The following is an 18,112-nucleotide window of genomic DNA, read 5'->3' as shown; positions in this document are numbered from 1 at the left end:
TTTTTACAAAATTTAGAGTCGTTAGGTTTACAATTGCCACAAATTTAATGGCTCATAATTTTTTACTAAAAAAAACATAAAAAAATAAAATAAAGCTTAATTGTACGTGTGGAAGAAACCATTTCCGCTGGTAGAAGTCAACATCCGCTCATCATGCGGAAGGAAATCCTGTCACTCACGCTTCTCCACGGGAAGAATCTTTCCGCTCGAATTTTAAAGCCGAAATGATGGAATTTCCAACCTTCTTCCATACAATAAGCCCAGGATTAGATCGTTCAAACCTCAAAAAGGTCCTACTCGTATTTTTCTTCCAATTCTAATTGTTTGATTCTGATAAGTCTTTTTTACGTACAACAATTTCCATATTTGTTCAACACCATTGTGTGCCTTTTTTCATCCTTTTTTCTCAACACCAAAAGACCAATATCCATATTATAAGAAGTGATTTTTAGCTAGATTCTTTTTTTCGAAAATTAAACAATTATATGACTCGCTAAAATCAACTAATTTTTTTTAATCTTTTTAGAAGCAATGTTTGAGAACACACATGGTATGAAAATTAACTTCTAAATAGCTATATAATTACACAATTACAGAACTTAACTATATTCAAAATAAAGTGAGACAAAGAAGACTATGATTATTGACTTCAAAATGCATAATATAAAGACGTTTGATTAAGATATATTTCCGTTACCAAAATCAAGTTGAAAAGTAGTGTCGGTGTGATAGTGTTAACAATGGATCGTTCAGACCTCAAAAAGGTCTTACTCCTACTTTCTTTCAATTCTTTTTGTTTGATGCTGATAAGTCTTTTTTACGTACAACAATTTCCATATTTGATGATCAACACCGTGGTCTACCTTTTTTTCAACCTTTATCTCAGCACCAAAAGGCCAAACAAACTCTCGGACCAATTAACAAAGCCATAAATTATTCTCATTGTTGTAGCCTCGTAGGCAAAAGATCACAATCTTTTCTCGATTTCCATATATATATATACGTATACATAAAACAAACTATTTACCGATATTGATCAAAACCCCAAGCAAAAGCAATCCCAACGCACAGATCACGTTGCATGTACCAAAACAAAGATATAATTAATCGAGTAACCTATAGTTATGTCGACCTTATCTTGCATAAGAGTGTGTTATATACGTACGTATTATGGTGAGTAGAGAAAGCTGAGATGATCATCAAAATCATGATAATGAATATAGCCCGGATCTTGTGAGAAACGAGGGTTATGGTCCGCGAGAAGATGATCTGTGTAGGTCTGTAGCTCCGAGACCTGAGCGGTGGTAGTGTCGAGCTGAGACCGGAGATCTTCAACCATCTTTTGCAGCCGAAAAACCATCCCGGCGCTGCCATAAACCGGGTCTCTCAGCCTCGCCGTTGCCTCGTACACCATGGCTTTCACTGTGTCTTCTCTATTTGCCTCCTCCACCGTCTATTTCATTCACACACCAAAACAAAAATTATTACACTTTGATAATTCTAATATATACTTCGAATCATAATTTTTAAACTTTTTTTTTCGTTGGATCAATATTCTACAAAATAATTGCAACAAATTAATACGATTAGGTTTTTTTTTTTATCCTATAATCTCTCTCCCCTGTTTCTCCGGATAAAAATAAGTCGTGGCATCATTTTTAATGAATTTTGAAACAACCAAAAAATATTATAGGTAAATTTATTTTGGTTGGTTGGAGGGTCGACATAAGAAAAAAGATACACGGGTGAGAAATTATGAAAATAATAAAAAGGAAAGAAAATAATTGTTTGGTTGGTTTTGGAATGAATAGAATTATTAATATGATTATTATTTAATGAAAATCAATTAAGAATATAAATTATAATATTATACGTGCCTGGATCATTTTGACGACGTTGCTGGCGCCGAAGATCTTGTGTACTCCGGCGAATTTCTCAATATCTTCCATCGGAAAATAGGGCGAGAGCAAACAACCGGGGTCGCACCTCCGGCGCAACATTTTACAGGCAGCACAAGGTTGTTGGGCCCGTGGCCGGCCCAGTTGGGCTTGCTCTTCCATAGCTAGCTAGCTCTTTTTAGAGGAAATGCTAGCTATGACGATGCTTTTAGTTACAAGTACATCTACTATCTTTGTGTGTATATATAAATATTTGGTACGAAATTACTAACTTTTTAAAATTTAATATCTGAAATTTTTATAAGTGCTATGAAGTTGGGGAGGCAGCCACTTAAGGACAGTCGATGGTTGAAAATTTTCGATGCCTTGCTGCTAAAGTCACTCTTGACCCAACTGCGTGTGTCACGCTATAGAGACCCACTTTTGTGGGATTCTATTTTTTTCGCAGAACTTTAATTTTGGAAATTTATATCGCTGAGTCAAAGGATGTACACTGGTATCTTTGATTTTTTTTTTTTTTTGTGGTGCATTTTTTTTCTTCTCGTGAAGTGCTAAGGCTGAATATGTCTCGCATTCAAAGACAAAAATTATTGGTTGAACCGGAAAATTACATGAAATTGAAGTTAGGCAATTTTTGCAGCAAAGTGAGCCTCTAATAAATACACAGGATATATTGGTTAAAAGGTCATTATATTGGCATTAATTTCTCGTATAAATCATTATTATAGCTTAGACCAATTACGAAAAAAGAAAAGAAAAAGAGTCATGTTTCATAATAAACTGGTTTACGTGGGCATTTGGTGGCACGTTATTGATAAAAGTCTTCGTGGAGGCTCACCATCGTTGACCTTCACCAAATAAACTCATCAATTCAAGTTTTGGCTTAATCTTGTTAATGCAGTTCTCTAGCCTATGGAACTAGGAAAGCCGTGTATGGATTTGCTAACGATATAAAGAGACAAATAAACGAGTTGGGGAAAAAAGAGTAGGCATTGAATGTTAAAATTGTGTAGCACTTTTTTTTTTTTTTTTTTGAGGAAAATGTAGCACTTAATTAATAGGGCTGTTTTACTTCTTTACATTGTATCATACAAATCTGAAGAAAAAAAAATGTTGGGTTGGGAGATATATGTTACATCTTGGTTTTCATTAGACCATGCTGTCACAAAATATTTTTAATTTTAAAAAATACACCACCGACTGTCTCAGATCCAACATTTTTATTATCATTTTCATAATTATTAATACCTCAACGTTATTTTTTGCAGCTAATTGGACTTGTACGAAAGACTATGGATTTAATGGCTGAAAAAAGACCGCAATTTTAACTCATATATTATTTTGTCACATACGGTGGTGTCTCTTCTACGCAACCACTCTTATAATTTAAACAAGTCAGTGAAACGTTATTCACATAATCAATTACAAGACAACTGATTGATTAGTTTCAAATGAGACGAAGATGGTAAATAGTGTTTTCAAGCTCCTCTAAAACTAAAACAAACCAAAATAAACAGAACGCACGTCGTCTAACTTATAAGCAAAATGAGAAAAGAAATGGGGTGAGAGAGGCTCGAACTCTCGACCTCAGGATCACTCAGTAGCTATGAGACCTACGCGCTAACCAACTGCGCCACCACCCCGAGATGTTGACATCATAGTTTGTATTTACTGAAAGCTTTATATTATTAGGGGAGAGCTAACTAATAGCAAACTTAAATTTTGCTAAATAGCTAAAATTGTGTTAATTTTGTTAAATAGCAATTAACATATATTAAAATACCCTCCATCAAACATTCAGAATTAAAAATTAAAAAATGAGTCATTAAATGAGTTGACCCACATTTAGTGACCCTTTATTCCTTAATTATCTCTCTATCTCTCTCCGTCTTCATGAGTTAACGGTAGGGGTATAATCGGGTTGGGTTAATCGGTTTTTTTATGTGCTATCAACCCGAACCGCTACAAATAATTTTTTAGTTTTAAAATTCAAACCAACTCGATTGAAATGTAAAACCAAACCAAACCAACCCGAAAATAATCGGATTGGTTTGGGTTGGTTTTTTCGGATTATAATTTTCGACAAATGACTTCATAGCTCGAATGAAAATCATATACGTATATTATATCTAAAAAATTTTGTCAAATAAAATCAAAATTTTACTTATCTTTAGAAAATTTACATATTAAAATAAAATTTACGCATATTTTTTAACTACCTAATTTTCATGTAATCACATATAATAAAGTATACTACTGAGTATTTTTTTATGTAATTATAATATTATTAGAAAAATGATATATTTTTTTAACAATAGTACATATAAAATATTTGCAATCTTAAAAAATTAAAGAATCAACACTCTCGGGTTGGTTTGGTTCAACCCGATCTCACGACTATAAAAAACCAAACCAACCCGAAACAATTGCGGTTTTGGTTGGTTACAACCCAAACTTCATCGGGTTTTAATGGGACGGTTTTAAAAAGAGTGCGGTTTGGTTTGGATGATCGGGTTGTTTGGTTTGACGGTTTTGATGAACACCCCTAGTTAACGGGCTTCAGCTCGACGAGGCGTTATTGACCCGATAAGCGTGGATCTTCACTTTTGACTCATTATTTATTCTTTTTATCGTCGTTTATTTGTTCGGGGTGTCGTTTTTTAATTGTGAATAATAATGGCATAACAGGGTCACAACTTGAGAGAGATTTTTTTTTTATGAGAAGGAGGAACGATGGTCACAGTCTTGGGCTCAATATATATTCATATGGATATGACATAAGCACCATTTAAACACAAGTAATTAATGATATGATAAGGATTGAGTGAAATAGAAACGTGATAAAAAGTTTAACTACCCATCCTGAATAATGATTGCTAACATGTTGTGATATGGTAAGTTTAACTTCTTTTTTGAGGGGCATCTTTAAATGTAAAATAAGTAGTTGAAGGTTGAATATTGTTAATGGAAATGTGCTCCCAATAATCTTGCTTCCTGTTACAGTCTAGATATATATGTTAAATTTTCATGGATATCGAAGTAGTCCTAGAGGCGACCGAAGAGGATTACGATGGGATGGGCCCATGTGAGTCTTGGTCGGGGGTTGTTTGTCGATATGGTAACGAGATCGATATTTCATGTGGTTTAGTTCGTGTAATTTTTCTTTAGACGATTAGAAAAGTAACTTTTTTCTCAAGAAAACTCAGATGACATTTCAAAAGAACGCTCATTTCAAAATATCTAAACATAAATGGTTTCAAGTGTCAGTTCTTGAAAGTGAAACCAGGCCACTTGTTCTTCTTCTTTGCCTTAACTTTGTTGCCAAGCGTGTAGTGAGAAGCGAGGAGGCTCCGGAGGGAAGTTTGGTATGTGGGAGGAGATCGACCGGCTTCTTTCAAGAGCTGACCCAACCTTTTCTTCTCATCGTCCACATCCACGTCCGGAGTTCCCGTCCCAAGCTTCTCTTCCCTCACCTTCACAATGTACTCCAATATCTCAATAGCTTCCTCAACTCTGTTTTACACAATCAATTACAAAATCAAATTAGCCAAATAAGCCATCGAAAGTCTAAGAATTGCTAGATAACCAACTTTTTGTAATTTTTTTGTAAATAGTCACCTCAACTTATTTACGGCACTAAAAAAGACAAAAATATACAAAACATTCCTCCCCCCCTATTTTGGGTTTTTTTTTTCTTTTTGAGTGCCGTAAATAAGTTGAGGTGACTATTTACAGAAAATTAACAAAAGGTTGAGTACTATACAAAACGCTATAAGTCAAATAGCTATATAGCTAAAAGTAAAAAGAAAAAAAAAACATACTAATAAATAAATAAATAATGAATTACCTTCCCATTGCATCATAAGCAGCAGCGAGATTGCTACAAACTCCGAGAGTGTCCAAGTGACACGTACCACATTCTCGCTCCATAATCTCCCTGGCCTTCTCGAACAGCCTCGCGGCCTCGGCAATCCTGTAGAGCTGGATGCAGGCCAGGCCCGCCTGGTTCAACACGACCCCGAAGAAAGCCGATTCGCCATCCTCGTGTAGCTTCGAGAGAGCGCCCTCGAAGGCCGCGTAGGCCTCCGAGTACCTCCCGGCCACGTAGAGCATCGCGCCCATCTGCGCCTCCAGACCCCCCACCGTGCCCCGGTGGGCCCGGCTCGGGGCCAGCAAATCCCTCGCCCCCCGCAGGAGCCCCAGGGCCTCCTCGGCCTCGTTCAGGGACTCGTACACCGCCGAGATCTGGGTGAGCCCGCTCGCCACCTCCTCGTCCCTCCCCGTAGTGGGCCCCGTCGCAGCGTAGATCCTCAAGGCGTCCTCACAGCACAGCTTCGACTCCCGGAGCCTCCCGGCCCTGCGGTTGAAGGTGGACAAAACATTTAACCATTTTGGATGGTTAAATTGTTAACCGTTAGTTTAAATATTTTTTTTTCCTGGTGGTCGGTTAACCATGAAATAACCGACAAAAATAAATAGTTAAAATTAAACGATTAGATAATTTAAATAGAAAATTAGGAAAAATATTCAACTTAAATATTTGACATTGTTAAATAGCCAACGTTTAGTAAATTTTGAGTAAATAACTACTTTTAGACGTAAATCTTAGATAAATAACGTTTGATCTATAAAAGTGACTATCTACCTAAAATTTACCAAACGTCGGCTATTTAATAATGTCAAATATTTAAGTTGGTTATTTTTCTAATGGACCCTAATTTAAATGGTTTAAATGTGAATTAATTGTTTAGCCGGTTTAAATGTCCACGCTTTACCTGTGGTGGAGGTCGGCGAGTCGGACGAGGACCGAGGCGACGGATGGGTGGTCGTCGCCGCGGGCGGATCTCAACCCCACGAGCGCTTTTCGGTACGAGAACGCCGCGTCGTCGAATCGGCCTAGGCAGAGGTAGGTGTTTCCAATGCTGACGTCGATGGTCGCTGCCGCGGCAGCCTCGCCGTTGTCGAGGGTCGCGGAGCTGGCGAGAAGGAGGCACTCGAGGGCGGATTCGTAATCTCCCTTGGCCTCGAGAACGAGGGCCAATAGTTGATAGTTGGTCGCCTCGTCGTGGGCACGTGTTCCATGGACCTTGAACATCTTCCTGCAGAGATCCTCGGCCTCGTCGACTTCCATGTGGGCTTCCGCGAGGTACCTTGTGTTCCAAGAAATTGGTTTTGAAAAGTTTAATTTTTAAATCTTCACCACTGTAAGTATGCAACAAAGTTTGTAGAATTCAAAACTTTCCTCGATAAACAAACCATGAATTTCTCAACTAGAAAAAACATGATGGAATGAATGATTATGGTAAAAGAAAGGGAATGAGTAGTATAAGGTAGCAATACAAGGCATTGATGAGTATAATGACCTGTAAGTGTGGAGGGCTCTGGGATCGGACTCGCCCAGCGCTTGAATCTGGAGCCTCAGAGCCGATCCGTAACACGAGATTGCCTCCTCCAACCGACCCATACCCGAGCTCTCCACCGCCGACTCTCTGCTCTTCTTTGGGATGAAAAGCGGGGACGGGTTCGGATGCAGCGTCGCGGTTCCGAGCTTCATTGTGAAAGAGGAACAGAGATGTGACTCGGATGGGGTGTGGGTAATTCACCTTCAGGAATAAAAAGGGAACGAATAGTGCTATCAACTCCATTTGTTTGTTGTTTGTTTGTACTCTTTTCCTTCGCTCTCAAGACTTGAGACTGGAATGAGTGTTTTTTTAGTTGGTTTGTTGGGTTTTGCGTTATGCTTCTTTTTTCTTTTTTTGTGGTTTTTTCTTTCTGTTGCTTTCTCTCTAATTCTTTCTGTTGGTGGTGCCCAGCCAAAAAAAAAAAAAAAAACCTTATGTACAAATCTTTTTTTTTTAAAAATAATTATGTTTTGTTCCAGCCCAGGAACGGGTACCAGAATTATTTTTCTGGTACTGTTCACTACATAAACATAGTTTTTGGTATTGTTCATTTTAAGTGAATTGTGGTAGTGTTCACCAAAATATTTTGTGGATATTAGATTGTAGTTTAGGTTTAATTTTATTTTTTAATATGTGAACATTATTGGAATTAATTGGAGCAGAGTCTTTCGATCCAGTTAGGCCAAAATTCTGATATGTTCAAATTAGAACATCCCCATGACATTTGGAACTAAAATTCGGTTAAGACCAGAATGGAATTCATGGAATTCCAAAGGCTCATGATTAATGAGAATGAAAGTGAAAGGTCAAGGACGATGTTGCATCTTGAGGAGAGTGGTTATTGTCTAAACATGAATTAGAGATAAAATTGAGTTTGCAAACAAATTATAGCATATTTTGCTTATAGAATATGACAAATATAGAGGGTGTTTGACATGACATTAATGAGCCATTATCATTAAAATTAATTGGTTAAATGATTTTATGTGTTTTTAAGTAAAAAAAATTAAAAATTATTTAAGTCATTAAAAATGAACATAAATGAGATTTTGACCAGTATTTTTAATTTTAATAGATATGTGAATTAAAACTCATTTATAATCTCCACCATTTTAAATATATTAGTTTATTATATATTTATTCATATGAATATAAATGAATTATATGTAAATATTCAATTATAATTGAAGCGGAAGGATTATAGATTATAATAAAGTTTTTATTAGTTGTAGTATCTAAATAAATAAAAAAAATCATTTTCTTTTATCAACAAGTCAAAAAATTAGGATTTTTAGTTTAATAAAATATCATCATGCATTGATTTTATAACTTTTACAAATAGAAGATATTAATTATTAAAAATAAGCAAATAGCTAAGTTTAAAACAAATTAAGGAAGAACTTATATACTAAAAATTATATTTAGAGGGTTTTACGATTTTTATGACACACTAATTGAGTTTCATATATGATAATTTATTTTATTATATTTCTAATTTACAAGAAAATAAGAAAACTAGGTATGTTTATCTTTTTCTTGAAAATAATGGTATTGATAAAATACTTAAGAATTGTGAATATGAATATATTTCATACCGTTTACATGGTTGTTACCGAGCGTAAATTATTTTATTTTCCGTTTGAATTGTCTTTTTTCATGAAATTTCCGAACATTCATTGAAAATATCAATATGAAAGATCAATTCAATTATTATTTTAAATAGAGATAATTTGAATGAAATGTTCACCGCCAAATAGATCCATAATAGGTAATGGTTTAGTGTTTAAAAAAGTCATCCAAGAAGCCTCTCGGAGCCGGGATTTAAGCATTAACACCTTTTTTTTGCATTAATTAATTACACTCTGCCACCGACTTAACTTACCTGATTTGCTCTCATATATAGTCTTAACTAATCACAGGCTGAAGCCCTAATAGTGATTCTTGAAGGCGATCAAGCTAAGTGAGCAACGAAAGTCGATCATTCCGCAGCGAAGAGACAGACTCGATCATTCAACGTACGTGAGCAATTCCTTAATTAATTTACCCACAATTACTGCGATACATGATTGTAATCAACCCAAATACAAAACCCTAAATATTGCTGCATTAGTCTTTAACTCGTAAGCTAATACTCGATTAATTTTGGAGAATATCGATTGCAGATTGATCCTAGTTCGTTAATAGTTGCGGTGCGATGATTTTCCAGCGTTGGACGAGGAGTTCCTCTTCAGCGACGAGTTCAAGAAGAGCGTTCGGGACGAGCACGACCTGTTGTTGAGCGAAGAGTTTTCGTCAATTTCAGCCGAGTATTCTTGCATTACAAGCAACCCCGACGAGGATGAGAAGTCAACGCCAAGACGAGTGGGACCCGGGAAGTGTATGAAGAAGCTGTTGTTGTGGAAAGAGCGTTGCGATGCAGAGGATGAGGCGAAGAACAAGTCAACGGCAATGAGAAGGCAAGAACGACCCGGGAAGAGCATGAAGGTGCTCTTGGAAAAGCTTCGTGGAGCCAAAAAAGACGACAAAGACAAAGACAAAGACAGGCACGACTATGAAGGAAAGGATCGCAAAGGTTCTCAAGAACAAGAAAGCCGAGAACGCTGTCCATCGGCTCTTTTTCCCTCATTAATTAGCTAATTATTTTTTGGTGTTGTTTGTTTGTTTCCATTCCATTGGATATATGGTTGTAATTGTAAATACAAAGTGAATGTTAAATGTTGAGAGTTGAGTGGGTGCCAACCTAGTTGGGGTGTGCTCAACCTCTCATATATCATTCATTTTCTTGAATATCAATGAAGTATTATTTTTATTTCATTTTAATAAGCTGAAGTATTAAAAAAATTAAAGTATATGATGACTAAATAAATACCACCACGTAACTGTTCATAAGGTGAAGAAGGCCGCACGCATGGACACCGTTTTTTTTTTTCTATAACTCCGCCACCAAGTCCAACATGATGAATATACACGGCCCCGTTATTCATCCACGACCCGGTTTGATTTATTTTTATTTTGTTTTTGTTTCAATTTTATTTTTTATTATTTGCACGTTTTCGATTTCATAGGAGAAATTCTATTGAATTATTTTCATTTCTTCTATCAACCCGACGATCACCGCTTAAGGTTCACAGCCATTGTACAACAACAACAACGACAACAAAAATATCAATCCTCCATCTTCTCTCGAAAACAACCGAGAAAGTGTAAGGCCCGGAAATAGGGACAACAGAGAAATTAATATAAGAGGCAGTATTTTTGCCTCCATTATTACTCTCCCAATCCCATCATTTTTACCATCTTATCATATTCAATGCCAATATGTACTTTTCCTACATTTTTTTTATTTTAATAGAAATAAATTCTTGCAGTTCGCATTGAAAGATAACTACGCGAGTACAAATAAAAATAAAATCTATATATTAATGTAAAGGCATGCAAAAACGTGAATAGAACTAGAGCCTATCTCTTCCCCGGACTAAATGCTTCCATGCCAAAAAAGAAAAAAAGAAAAGAGAGAGAGAGAGAGAGAGAGAGAGAGAGAGAGAGAAATATCCCTTATCCACTCTCACATATCCATAGTGAATTTTTTTGAAAAAAAATGATGGTCTCATCTTCTTCATCGCTTGACCACTTCTCTTCCCCGGCGTTTCACAACCCGATTTCCTCGCCGTCTCACTTCATCAAGTTCCGGACCTCCCACCGCGAAAACATCCGGTACCTCAAAACTGTCGGCATAATCCGCCCCGACATCGACCCCAGAAACCTCCCCACCTCCGACGCCGTCGACGGAATCCTCGCCGCCGTCGAGTCCCTCAAGTCAAGCGGCTTCTCCGACCGCGACATCCCCCGCCTCGCCGCCCACGCCCCAGACCTCTTCCGTCCCTCCGGCGGGCCCACCGTGGACGCCGTCCTCGCCTTCCTGGCGGACGAGGTCGCCACCGCCTCGCCGGAGGACTCCCGGCAGATGATTCTGCGGTGCCCGGCGCTGATATTCTCCGACGTCGAGTACTGCCTCCGGCCGAGCCTGGAGGTGCTCCGGCGGGTCGGGGTGGCGGGGCTCGGGTCGCCCACGAGCCTGAACGCGCACCTTCTCAACACGCGGGTCGACAAGCTCGAGAGGAAGCTCCGGTTCCTGAGGGACGAGGCGGGGCTCTCGGGGGAGGAGGCCGAGCGGGCCTGCGCTAGGGTTCCGGCGATATTCGGGTACAGCGTCGAGGGAGTCTTGCGGCCCAAGTATGACTACTTGGTGTGGGAAATGGAGAGAGGGTCGGAGGAGCTGCTCAAGTTTCCGCAGTACTTTGGGTTCAGCTTGGGCAAGAGAATAGCGCCCAGGCACGAGCATCTCAAGAAGAGGAATGTCAAGATTCCTCTCAATCGAATGCTCATATGGGGTGACCAAAAGTTCTATGCCAAATGGAAATAACCAATAATTACCGTTACCTACTTTTTTTTTTTAATTGAATATGGATAGTGTATTACAAAATAAATAAAAAACATCACTTTGTTACCGTCTCTTCCGAGAAAAAGTATACAACAAGATAAACTGCCTTTTCATAAAATTCATGGCAGGCTCTTACTGAGCATCGGTGAATTTGGGAATTTAAAAACAAGTGTCTATGCTTGGGGCAGGTTTGTCTTTCATCGCCTTGCTCGATTCCCTTCGATCTCTTTGTGTTTTGCACAAAAATCTGTAAGAGAACAAGATTACAAAAACTACATAAAAAAGCTATCGCCAAACGGTCACAAATATATCTCAGAACATCTAATGGTAGTTTTCTAACTGGAAAACAGGGTCATGGGGTTAATTAGAGTGTAATTGCACTGAATGCTTCATTCAACTTACGGTTGATTTGGGGGTTTCGATTCAATCTGTCTCACTACACAAAAAGCTTAGCCAATTGGAAAATAACATACTGCAAAAAAAAGAAATGAGAAGGAAAATAAGTTACCCCAACTTTCAGTTTGTTTTGATTACGAGCGCGATATCAGTTCCGACTTCAGCGACTTTGGTGTCTTTGGAAGCTTTTGCTGCTTTAGCTATGCTTTGCACATCAAAGTCCAAAGCTAGTCTTTTGACTAGACCGTTCAGCATCTGTTTCAAAAACAAATATACAAATAAATAAGATAGGAGAAAACAAACGCGCCGAGCTTGTTCAGCACCGATTGACTAACATGTGATAATTATACATGAGGTGAGAAACATACCAGTGATCCGATTGCAACCAAAGCACGGAATTTTGAATCAACTTGTAGATTTTCCTGCTCGGCAAGCTGCAGAAACGATATATTATCAAGTTATAATATTTAACCCGTCCAAAAAAACTGTAATAGCAAACGTAGCACAAATAAATTCAAGCTCGACATTATGGAAATATGAAGTTCCGTTTTCAACACAAAATATTTTGAAAGAATGAATCATACCTCGATAGCAGCAGAGAAAGACAACCAGAGAAAGCATTAAGAACCTGTAATATCAAAAGTTGAAGAATTCCTTATACAGGGATATTGGGTAATCGTGGGAATATAGATAACTGGAAATCCTCCTGTAAGAAAGTTTAGCAAACTCTCATTTTTTTACCTCTCGCCCCAATGTCTTTGCAACCAGTGAAGATAGCAAGAACTCTTGAACAAATTTGTAACAAGACGAATGCTTGTCAGGAGGATCGCTGGTACTGAAATGTTTTCGGCCACCTTTCTTACGATATCGAGCAACACATCTAAACAAAAGACGCAGAAAGTCAACGATAGCAAATTACAGATATCAATTTTTTTTTTTTTTGTTATATATTTGTAGAACGGAGTAAAGCGTCGGAGTAAATTTACCACGGAAAAAACTTTCAATGGAAAAATTAAGGCATGGGTATTTCTAATAGCAGTACCATTTGTATATATCCTTAGCGTGCTGAAGAAGTAGAGTAGCTCCTTCAGATGAAGGACAGCAATCCTGAGAGTATCGATTACTACATAAACATAGACGGCCGACCAAACCTTGCCAAATCCTTTTTTTTTTTTTTTAATAATTAATAAAGTATAAAATTGAAAATAGTAACAGCATTATTATCTGACGAGGACTTAAAGTAGATATACGAGACCTATTTTGGTTTAAAAGAGATAAACAAGTGAGATTAGGTGGGAACGTCTGAGTAAGTGTTCCAGAATTATGTTTTGTTCCAGCCCAGGAACGGGTACCAGAATTATTTATCTGGTACTGTTCACTACATAAACATAGTTTTTGGTATTGTTCATTTTAAGTGAATTGTGATAGTGTTCACCAAAATATTTTGTGGATATTAGATTGTAGTTTAGGTTTAATTTTATTTTTTAATATGTGAACATTATTGGAATTAATTGGAGCAGAGTTTTTCGATCCAGTTAGGCCAAAATTCTGATACTGTTCAAATTGGAACATCCCCATGACATTTGGAACTAAAATTCGGTTAAGACCAGAATGGAAGGTCAAGGACGATGTTGCATCTTGAGGAGGGTGGTTTATTGCCTAACATGAATTAAACAAGGTTTGAAAAACCGGGGGAACCGGACGGGAACCGGTCCGGTTCCCCCTTTTTGGAGCAACCCGGCACCGGAACCACCAAAACCGGAGTTTTCCGGTGGTTCCGGGGGAACCGGACCGGGATCCGGGTGGGAACCCGGTTCCCACTTCCCGGTCCGGTCCAGTTAAAAAAAAAACAAAACCGGGTATAAATACCCGGTTTACCCTAAAAATTCTTCATTTGCGACGGGAAACAAGGGCTCAAAAACCGCCGCGACTAAGACCAAATTTGCCAGCTTCCCGACCGGATCCCGCCGTCTCGCCAAGTTCCCGACGCGCCGAAGGCCAAAAACTCCCAGATCCCGCCGGTAATTCCTTTCCCGGTCCATTTCCCGGCCAAATTTTATTTCTTGATGATTTTGAGTTTAAAACTTGAAATTTCTTGATAATTTTTGAAGATTAAGTATAAATTGATAGTTGTGAACTTAAATGTAGTGTTGATTTAAGGTTTGTGTTCATGAGTAGTCATTTGTATCCCTCCTATGTTGAATTTGTTGAACAATAGTATTTGGTGGATTGTGTTGAACTTTATCATTTTGGTTATTAAACTTACTTTTTGTTGTGTTTGTAATTTCGTATTGTGTTGAAACATTCTACACTATTTTTAATTTTATGAATTTTATCCTACGTACTTTGTATGTTTTTTTGTATATTTCTTTTCTGAATTCCCCTCGGTAAATACCGGTATTTGACGGTATTCCTCTACGGTAACGGTAAGTTCAACGGTACCGGTTTCCTTTTTTTTCTCGCTTCCCCCGGTATTCCTTTACGGTACGGGCGGTTACCAGTAAATTCGAAGGCTCGGAACGGTAACGGTAACGGTATTTCGATCCTTGGAATTAAAGATAAAATTGAGTTTGCAAACAAATTATAGCATATTTTGCTTATAGACTATGACAAATATAGAGGGTGTTTGACATGACATTAATGAGCCATTATCATTAAAATTAATTGGTTAAATGATTTTATGTGTTTTTAAGTAAAAAATTTAAAAATTATTTAAGTCATTAAAAATTAACATAAATGAGATTTTGACCAGTATTTTTAATTCTAATAGATATGTGAATTAAAACTCATTTATAATCTCTACCATTTAAAATATATTAGTTTATTATATATTTATTCATATGAATATAAATGAATTATATGTAAATATTCAATTTTAATTGAAGCGGAAGGATTATAGATTATAATAAAGTTTTTATTAGTTGTAGTATCTAAATAAAAAAAAATCATTTTCTTTTATCAACAAGTCAAAATATTAGGATTTTTAGTTTAATAAAATATCATCATGCATTGATTTTTATAACTTTTACAAATAGAATATATTAATTAATAAAAATAAGCAAATAGCTAAGTTTAAAACAAATTAAGGAAGAACTTATATACTAAAAATTATATTTAAAGGGTTTTACGATTTTTATGACACACTAATTGAGTTTCATATATGATAATTTATTTTATTATATTTCTAATTTACAAGAAAATAAGAAAACTAGGTATGTTTATCTTTTTTCTTGAAAATAATGGTATTGATAATATACTTAAGAATTGTGAATATGAATATATTTCATACCGTTTACATGGTTGTTACCGAGCGTAAATTATTTTATTTCCCGTTTGAATTGTCTTTTTCATGAAATTCCCGAACATTCATTGAAAATATCAATTTGAAAGATCAACTCAATTATTATTTTAAATAGAGACAATTTGAATGAAATCGTCACCGCCAAACAGATCCATAATAGGTAATGGTTTAGTGTTTAAAAAAGTCATCCAAGAAGCCTCTCGGAGCCGGGATTTCAGCATTAACACCTTTCTTTGCCTATTAGAAGCAACCGATCACTCTTGAGTCTTGATTAAACCAAAAAAAAAAAAAAAAAAAAACAACGACGCACAAAAGAGTTGGATGAGGGAACTAATACGATACTATATATATTCTTAAATAATTCCCATGAAATAATAATAAATATTACAATTTTCCTATATATTAAAAAAAAAAAAAAGCACACAACTGATTAGCTCTCATATATAGTTGGCTTTCATGAATTCACAAACAATGAATGAATAATAACGATTAATAAAAAAACACAACTGACTAGCCGTCTAAGTAAATGCAGTGATGGGATTGGGCTCCGTCAAAGGCGGAGGCGGCGGAATCGGCGGTGGCTGAAGAGAGAACGGAGGGTCGAGATGAACCGAGCTGCGGTTCGGATCGGGTACGGGTGATTCAGCTTTATCACTAACTTCACCAATACCAACGGAGCCAACACCGCTAGTGCTATCAACTCCATATTCTTCTTTCGTTCTCTTGCTTTCTATTTGATTCTGTTGCTGCGGTTAATAAAGAAAAACGATATACGTATATAATATTTTATTTTACCTAAATATAGTAAATTTAAAAAATCTTTTTTTTAATGAAGGATAAAATAGTTAATAATAAATAAGCATGGGTTTATATATTAAAAATAGAGAGGGAGAGAAGTGAGAATAATTAGGGATGGCAATGAATAAGAAGTTTGGGATACAGAGGCAGCCCATCGGCACGCCGTCAATGGCTGCGTCATGTGCTGTCGTCATCGTTTCGCTTCTCGCCGGCGCGTCTATTGTTCACAACATCTACAAACCCGACCTTGTATTTCTCACTCTCTCTCTCTCTCATAGTGCACGTAACGTGTTTGATGAAATGTTTGACTGACCTGTTATCTCTTGTCATCATAGTTTGTGATTTGGATCTCTGTTGGGTTTTCAGCTGCACACTAACTGTTTGATGATATGCCCAAACCGGAGATGTGTTTTTATACTTTTGAGATATGCTTGAGTATAACTTATAAGCCAACTAAAGCTTTAAGTTTAACTTCTTCATATTTCCTCCTCGTATTACGTTTATATGTGTATATAAATTCGTTTGAATTTTGATGAATTTCGTTTTACAATCTGCAGACTTTGCCTCCTATGGACGCTAACGTGGAGAAGAAAGATTAGCATGGATTGTAGTGAGAATAAACAGCTTGTTATGCCTGGGCAAATTGAGATCGATTTTCCATGTTTTTACATGATTCTTAAATATTTTGTTTATTAGGTGCTTTTTTTTTTTTTTTTTAAAGCACTTCGAATTTCCCCTTTCATTGTCCTAATATTCTTTTGTTACACATTGCGTTTCCCATTTTTGATTACCTAGTGTCCGTTTCGTTTCTTGAATCTATATGGAAATTGGGGATTTAAAATGTAAGCATTGCAAACTAAACTAATAAATTAACATTAAATGCAAGCAATATGTAATCGACAACGCTGAATAAACTGCCATATGAATATAACCACAAGTTTTCTTCTATGTTACCCTTTGTTGTATGCTCTTTTTGTTTAAAAGTTTCACCACATTAGTAGTAAGTAGTAACAACATCGATCCTGTTTAGATATGCACATCAAAGCTCGCCCACAATTTATTCATGGTTATACTTGCTTCTAACTTTCACTTCATTGGCTCTAAAAAATTTAAAAAAAAAATTCACAATTTTTCACCTAACGAAGCGCAACAAACAACTTCCGTAACATCTGAAAGGCAAAATCAAAATAAAAATGCGCATCCAGGGAATCGAACCCTGGTCAGTACCGTGGGAGGGTACTATGATACCACTACACCAGATGCGCTTGTTGGTTTCCCGTAGATTCTTTTTATATTTATCATAAATCCCTTTTAGAAATTTGTTGTTACAAACGTTGAAAATAAAATTTCCCTCTCTCTCTTAGAGACTCCGTTTGGAACCCGGAAAATAGGAGGGAAAGGAAAATAGAAATCCCTCGTATTTTACTTAGGTTGTTTAGATTGAAGAAAATATGGTAGAAAAAAAATATAATGTAAAATGCGAGGGAAAGTGTATAACTAAAATGAAGATTTCATTTTCCTTCGAAAATCAAATGAAAAATGTGAATCTCTCAACATTTATCTACGAGGGGATCACATTTGTTTAGGGTAAAAATGTAAAACTTTTAAAAATGGGCAAAAAATGTAAATAAAAAAATTTAGGGGGGGTTAATTAAAAAAAATCATGGTAAAAATGAAATTTTTTTAAAAAAATGAGTCAAAAGTGTAAATTTTTTAGGGTAAAAATGTAAAACTTTTTAAAAATGGGCAAAAAATGTAAATAAAAAAAATTAAGGGGTCTAATTAAAAAAAATTCAGGGTAAAAATGAAATTTTTTTAAAAAATGGATCAAAAGTGTAAATTTTTTAGGGTAAAAATGTAAAACTTTTAAAAAAAT

General features: G+C 36.4%; 3 protein-coding genes, 1 long non-coding RNA gene and 2 other non-coding genes across 6 annotated transcripts; 2 read left to right on the top strand and 4 right to left on the bottom strand.

Annotated features, from left to right (window-relative positions):
* Positions 1-995: 995 nt before the first annotated feature.
* LOC149400320 (LOB domain-containing protein 4-like) lies at positions 996-2,198 on the bottom strand. Its single transcript, XM_089613406.1, has 2 exons — positions 1,878-2,198; positions 996-1,453 (listed from the first exon to the last, which is right to left on the bottom strand). The coding sequence occupies exons 1-2, from the start codon at positions 2,058-2,060 to the stop codon at positions 1,169-1,171; spliced, it is 468 nt and encodes a 155-aa protein (XP_089469532.1). The 5' UTR covers positions 2,061-2,198; the 3' UTR covers positions 996-1,168.
* A 1,258-nt stretch (positions 2,199-3,456) lies between these two features.
* Positions 3,457-3,541, bottom strand: TRNAM-CAU (transfer RNA methionine (anticodon CAU)). The gene is given in 2 exon segments: positions 3,457-3,492; positions 3,504-3,541. It is a non-coding gene; the product is annotated as a tRNA-Met (tRNA).
* Positions 3,542-4,939: 1,398 nt separating this feature from the next.
* On the bottom strand, positions 4,940-7,505 carry LOC149400318 (protein KINESIN LIGHT CHAIN-RELATED 1-like). The gene is made up of 4 exons (XM_089612408.1): positions 7,262-7,505; positions 6,674-7,048; positions 5,746-6,255; positions 4,940-5,411 (listed from the first exon to the last, which is right to left on the bottom strand). Exons 1-4 carry the CDS (start codon positions 7,450-7,452, stop codon positions 5,162-5,164), a joined length of 1,326 nt encoding a protein of 441 aa, XP_089468534.1. The 5' UTR covers positions 7,453-7,505; the 3' UTR covers positions 4,940-5,161.
* A 3,293-nt stretch (positions 7,506-10,798) lies between these two features.
* Positions 10,799-11,930, top strand: LOC149400317 (transcription termination factor MTEF1, chloroplastic-like). The gene has a single exon (XM_089612769.1). The coding sequence runs from the start codon at positions 10,899-10,901 to the stop codon at positions 11,721-11,723; it is 825 nt and encodes a 274-aa protein (XP_089468895.1). The 5' UTR covers positions 10,799-10,898; the 3' UTR covers positions 11,724-11,930.
* A 4,149-nt stretch (positions 11,931-16,079) lies between these two features.
* LOC149400316 (uncharacterized) lies at positions 16,080-17,077 on the top strand. Its single transcript, XR_016296723.1, has 2 exons — positions 16,080-16,485; positions 16,794-17,077. It is a non-coding gene; the product is annotated as an uncharacterized LOC149400316 (long non-coding RNA).
* Positions 17,078-17,430: 353 nt separating this feature from the next.
* Positions 17,431-17,501, bottom strand: TRNAG-CCC (transfer RNA glycine (anticodon CCC)). The gene has a single exon. It is a non-coding gene; the product is annotated as a tRNA-Gly (tRNA).
* Positions 17,502-18,112: the final 611 nt, after the last annotated feature.

Source organism: Urtica dioica, chromosome 4 (genome assembly GCF_054948205.1).
Source record: "Urtica dioica subsp. dioica isolate 48M chromosome 4, U.dioica_male_clone48M_v1_H2, whole genome shotgun sequence".
Taxonomy (NCBI): domain Eukaryota; kingdom Viridiplantae; phylum Streptophyta; class Magnoliopsida; order Rosales; family Urticaceae; genus Urtica; species Urtica dioica.
This window is presented reverse-complemented; position numbering and strand designations above follow the sequence as displayed.

Bases quoted from the DNA above. Each gene is read 5' to 3' on its own strand.
- LOC149400320 (XM_089613406.1), bottom strand. From the start codon at position 2,060: ATGGAAGAGCAAGCCCAACTGGGCCGGCCACGGGCCCAACAACCTTGT. The intron at 1,454-1,877 runs GCACGTATAATA...TGAATGAAATAG, and splicing joins ACGTCGTCAAAATGATCCAG to ACGGTGGAGGAGGCAAATAG.
- LOC149400318 (XM_089612408.1), bottom strand. From the start codon at position 7,452: ATGAAGCTCGGAACCGCGACGCTGCATCCGAACCCGTCCCCGCTTTTC. The intron at 7,049-7,261 runs GTCATTATACTC...TTGGAACACAAG, and splicing joins AGAGCCCTCCACACTTACAG to GTACCTCGCGGAAGCCCACA. The intron at 6,256-6,673 runs GTAAAGCGTGGA...CTTCAACCGCAG, and splicing joins CTCGCCGACCTCCACCACAG to GGCCGGGAGGCTCCGGGAGT.
- LOC149400317 (XM_089612769.1), top strand. From the start codon at position 10,899: ATGATGGTCTCATCTTCTTCATCGCTTGACCACTTCTCTTCCCCGGCG.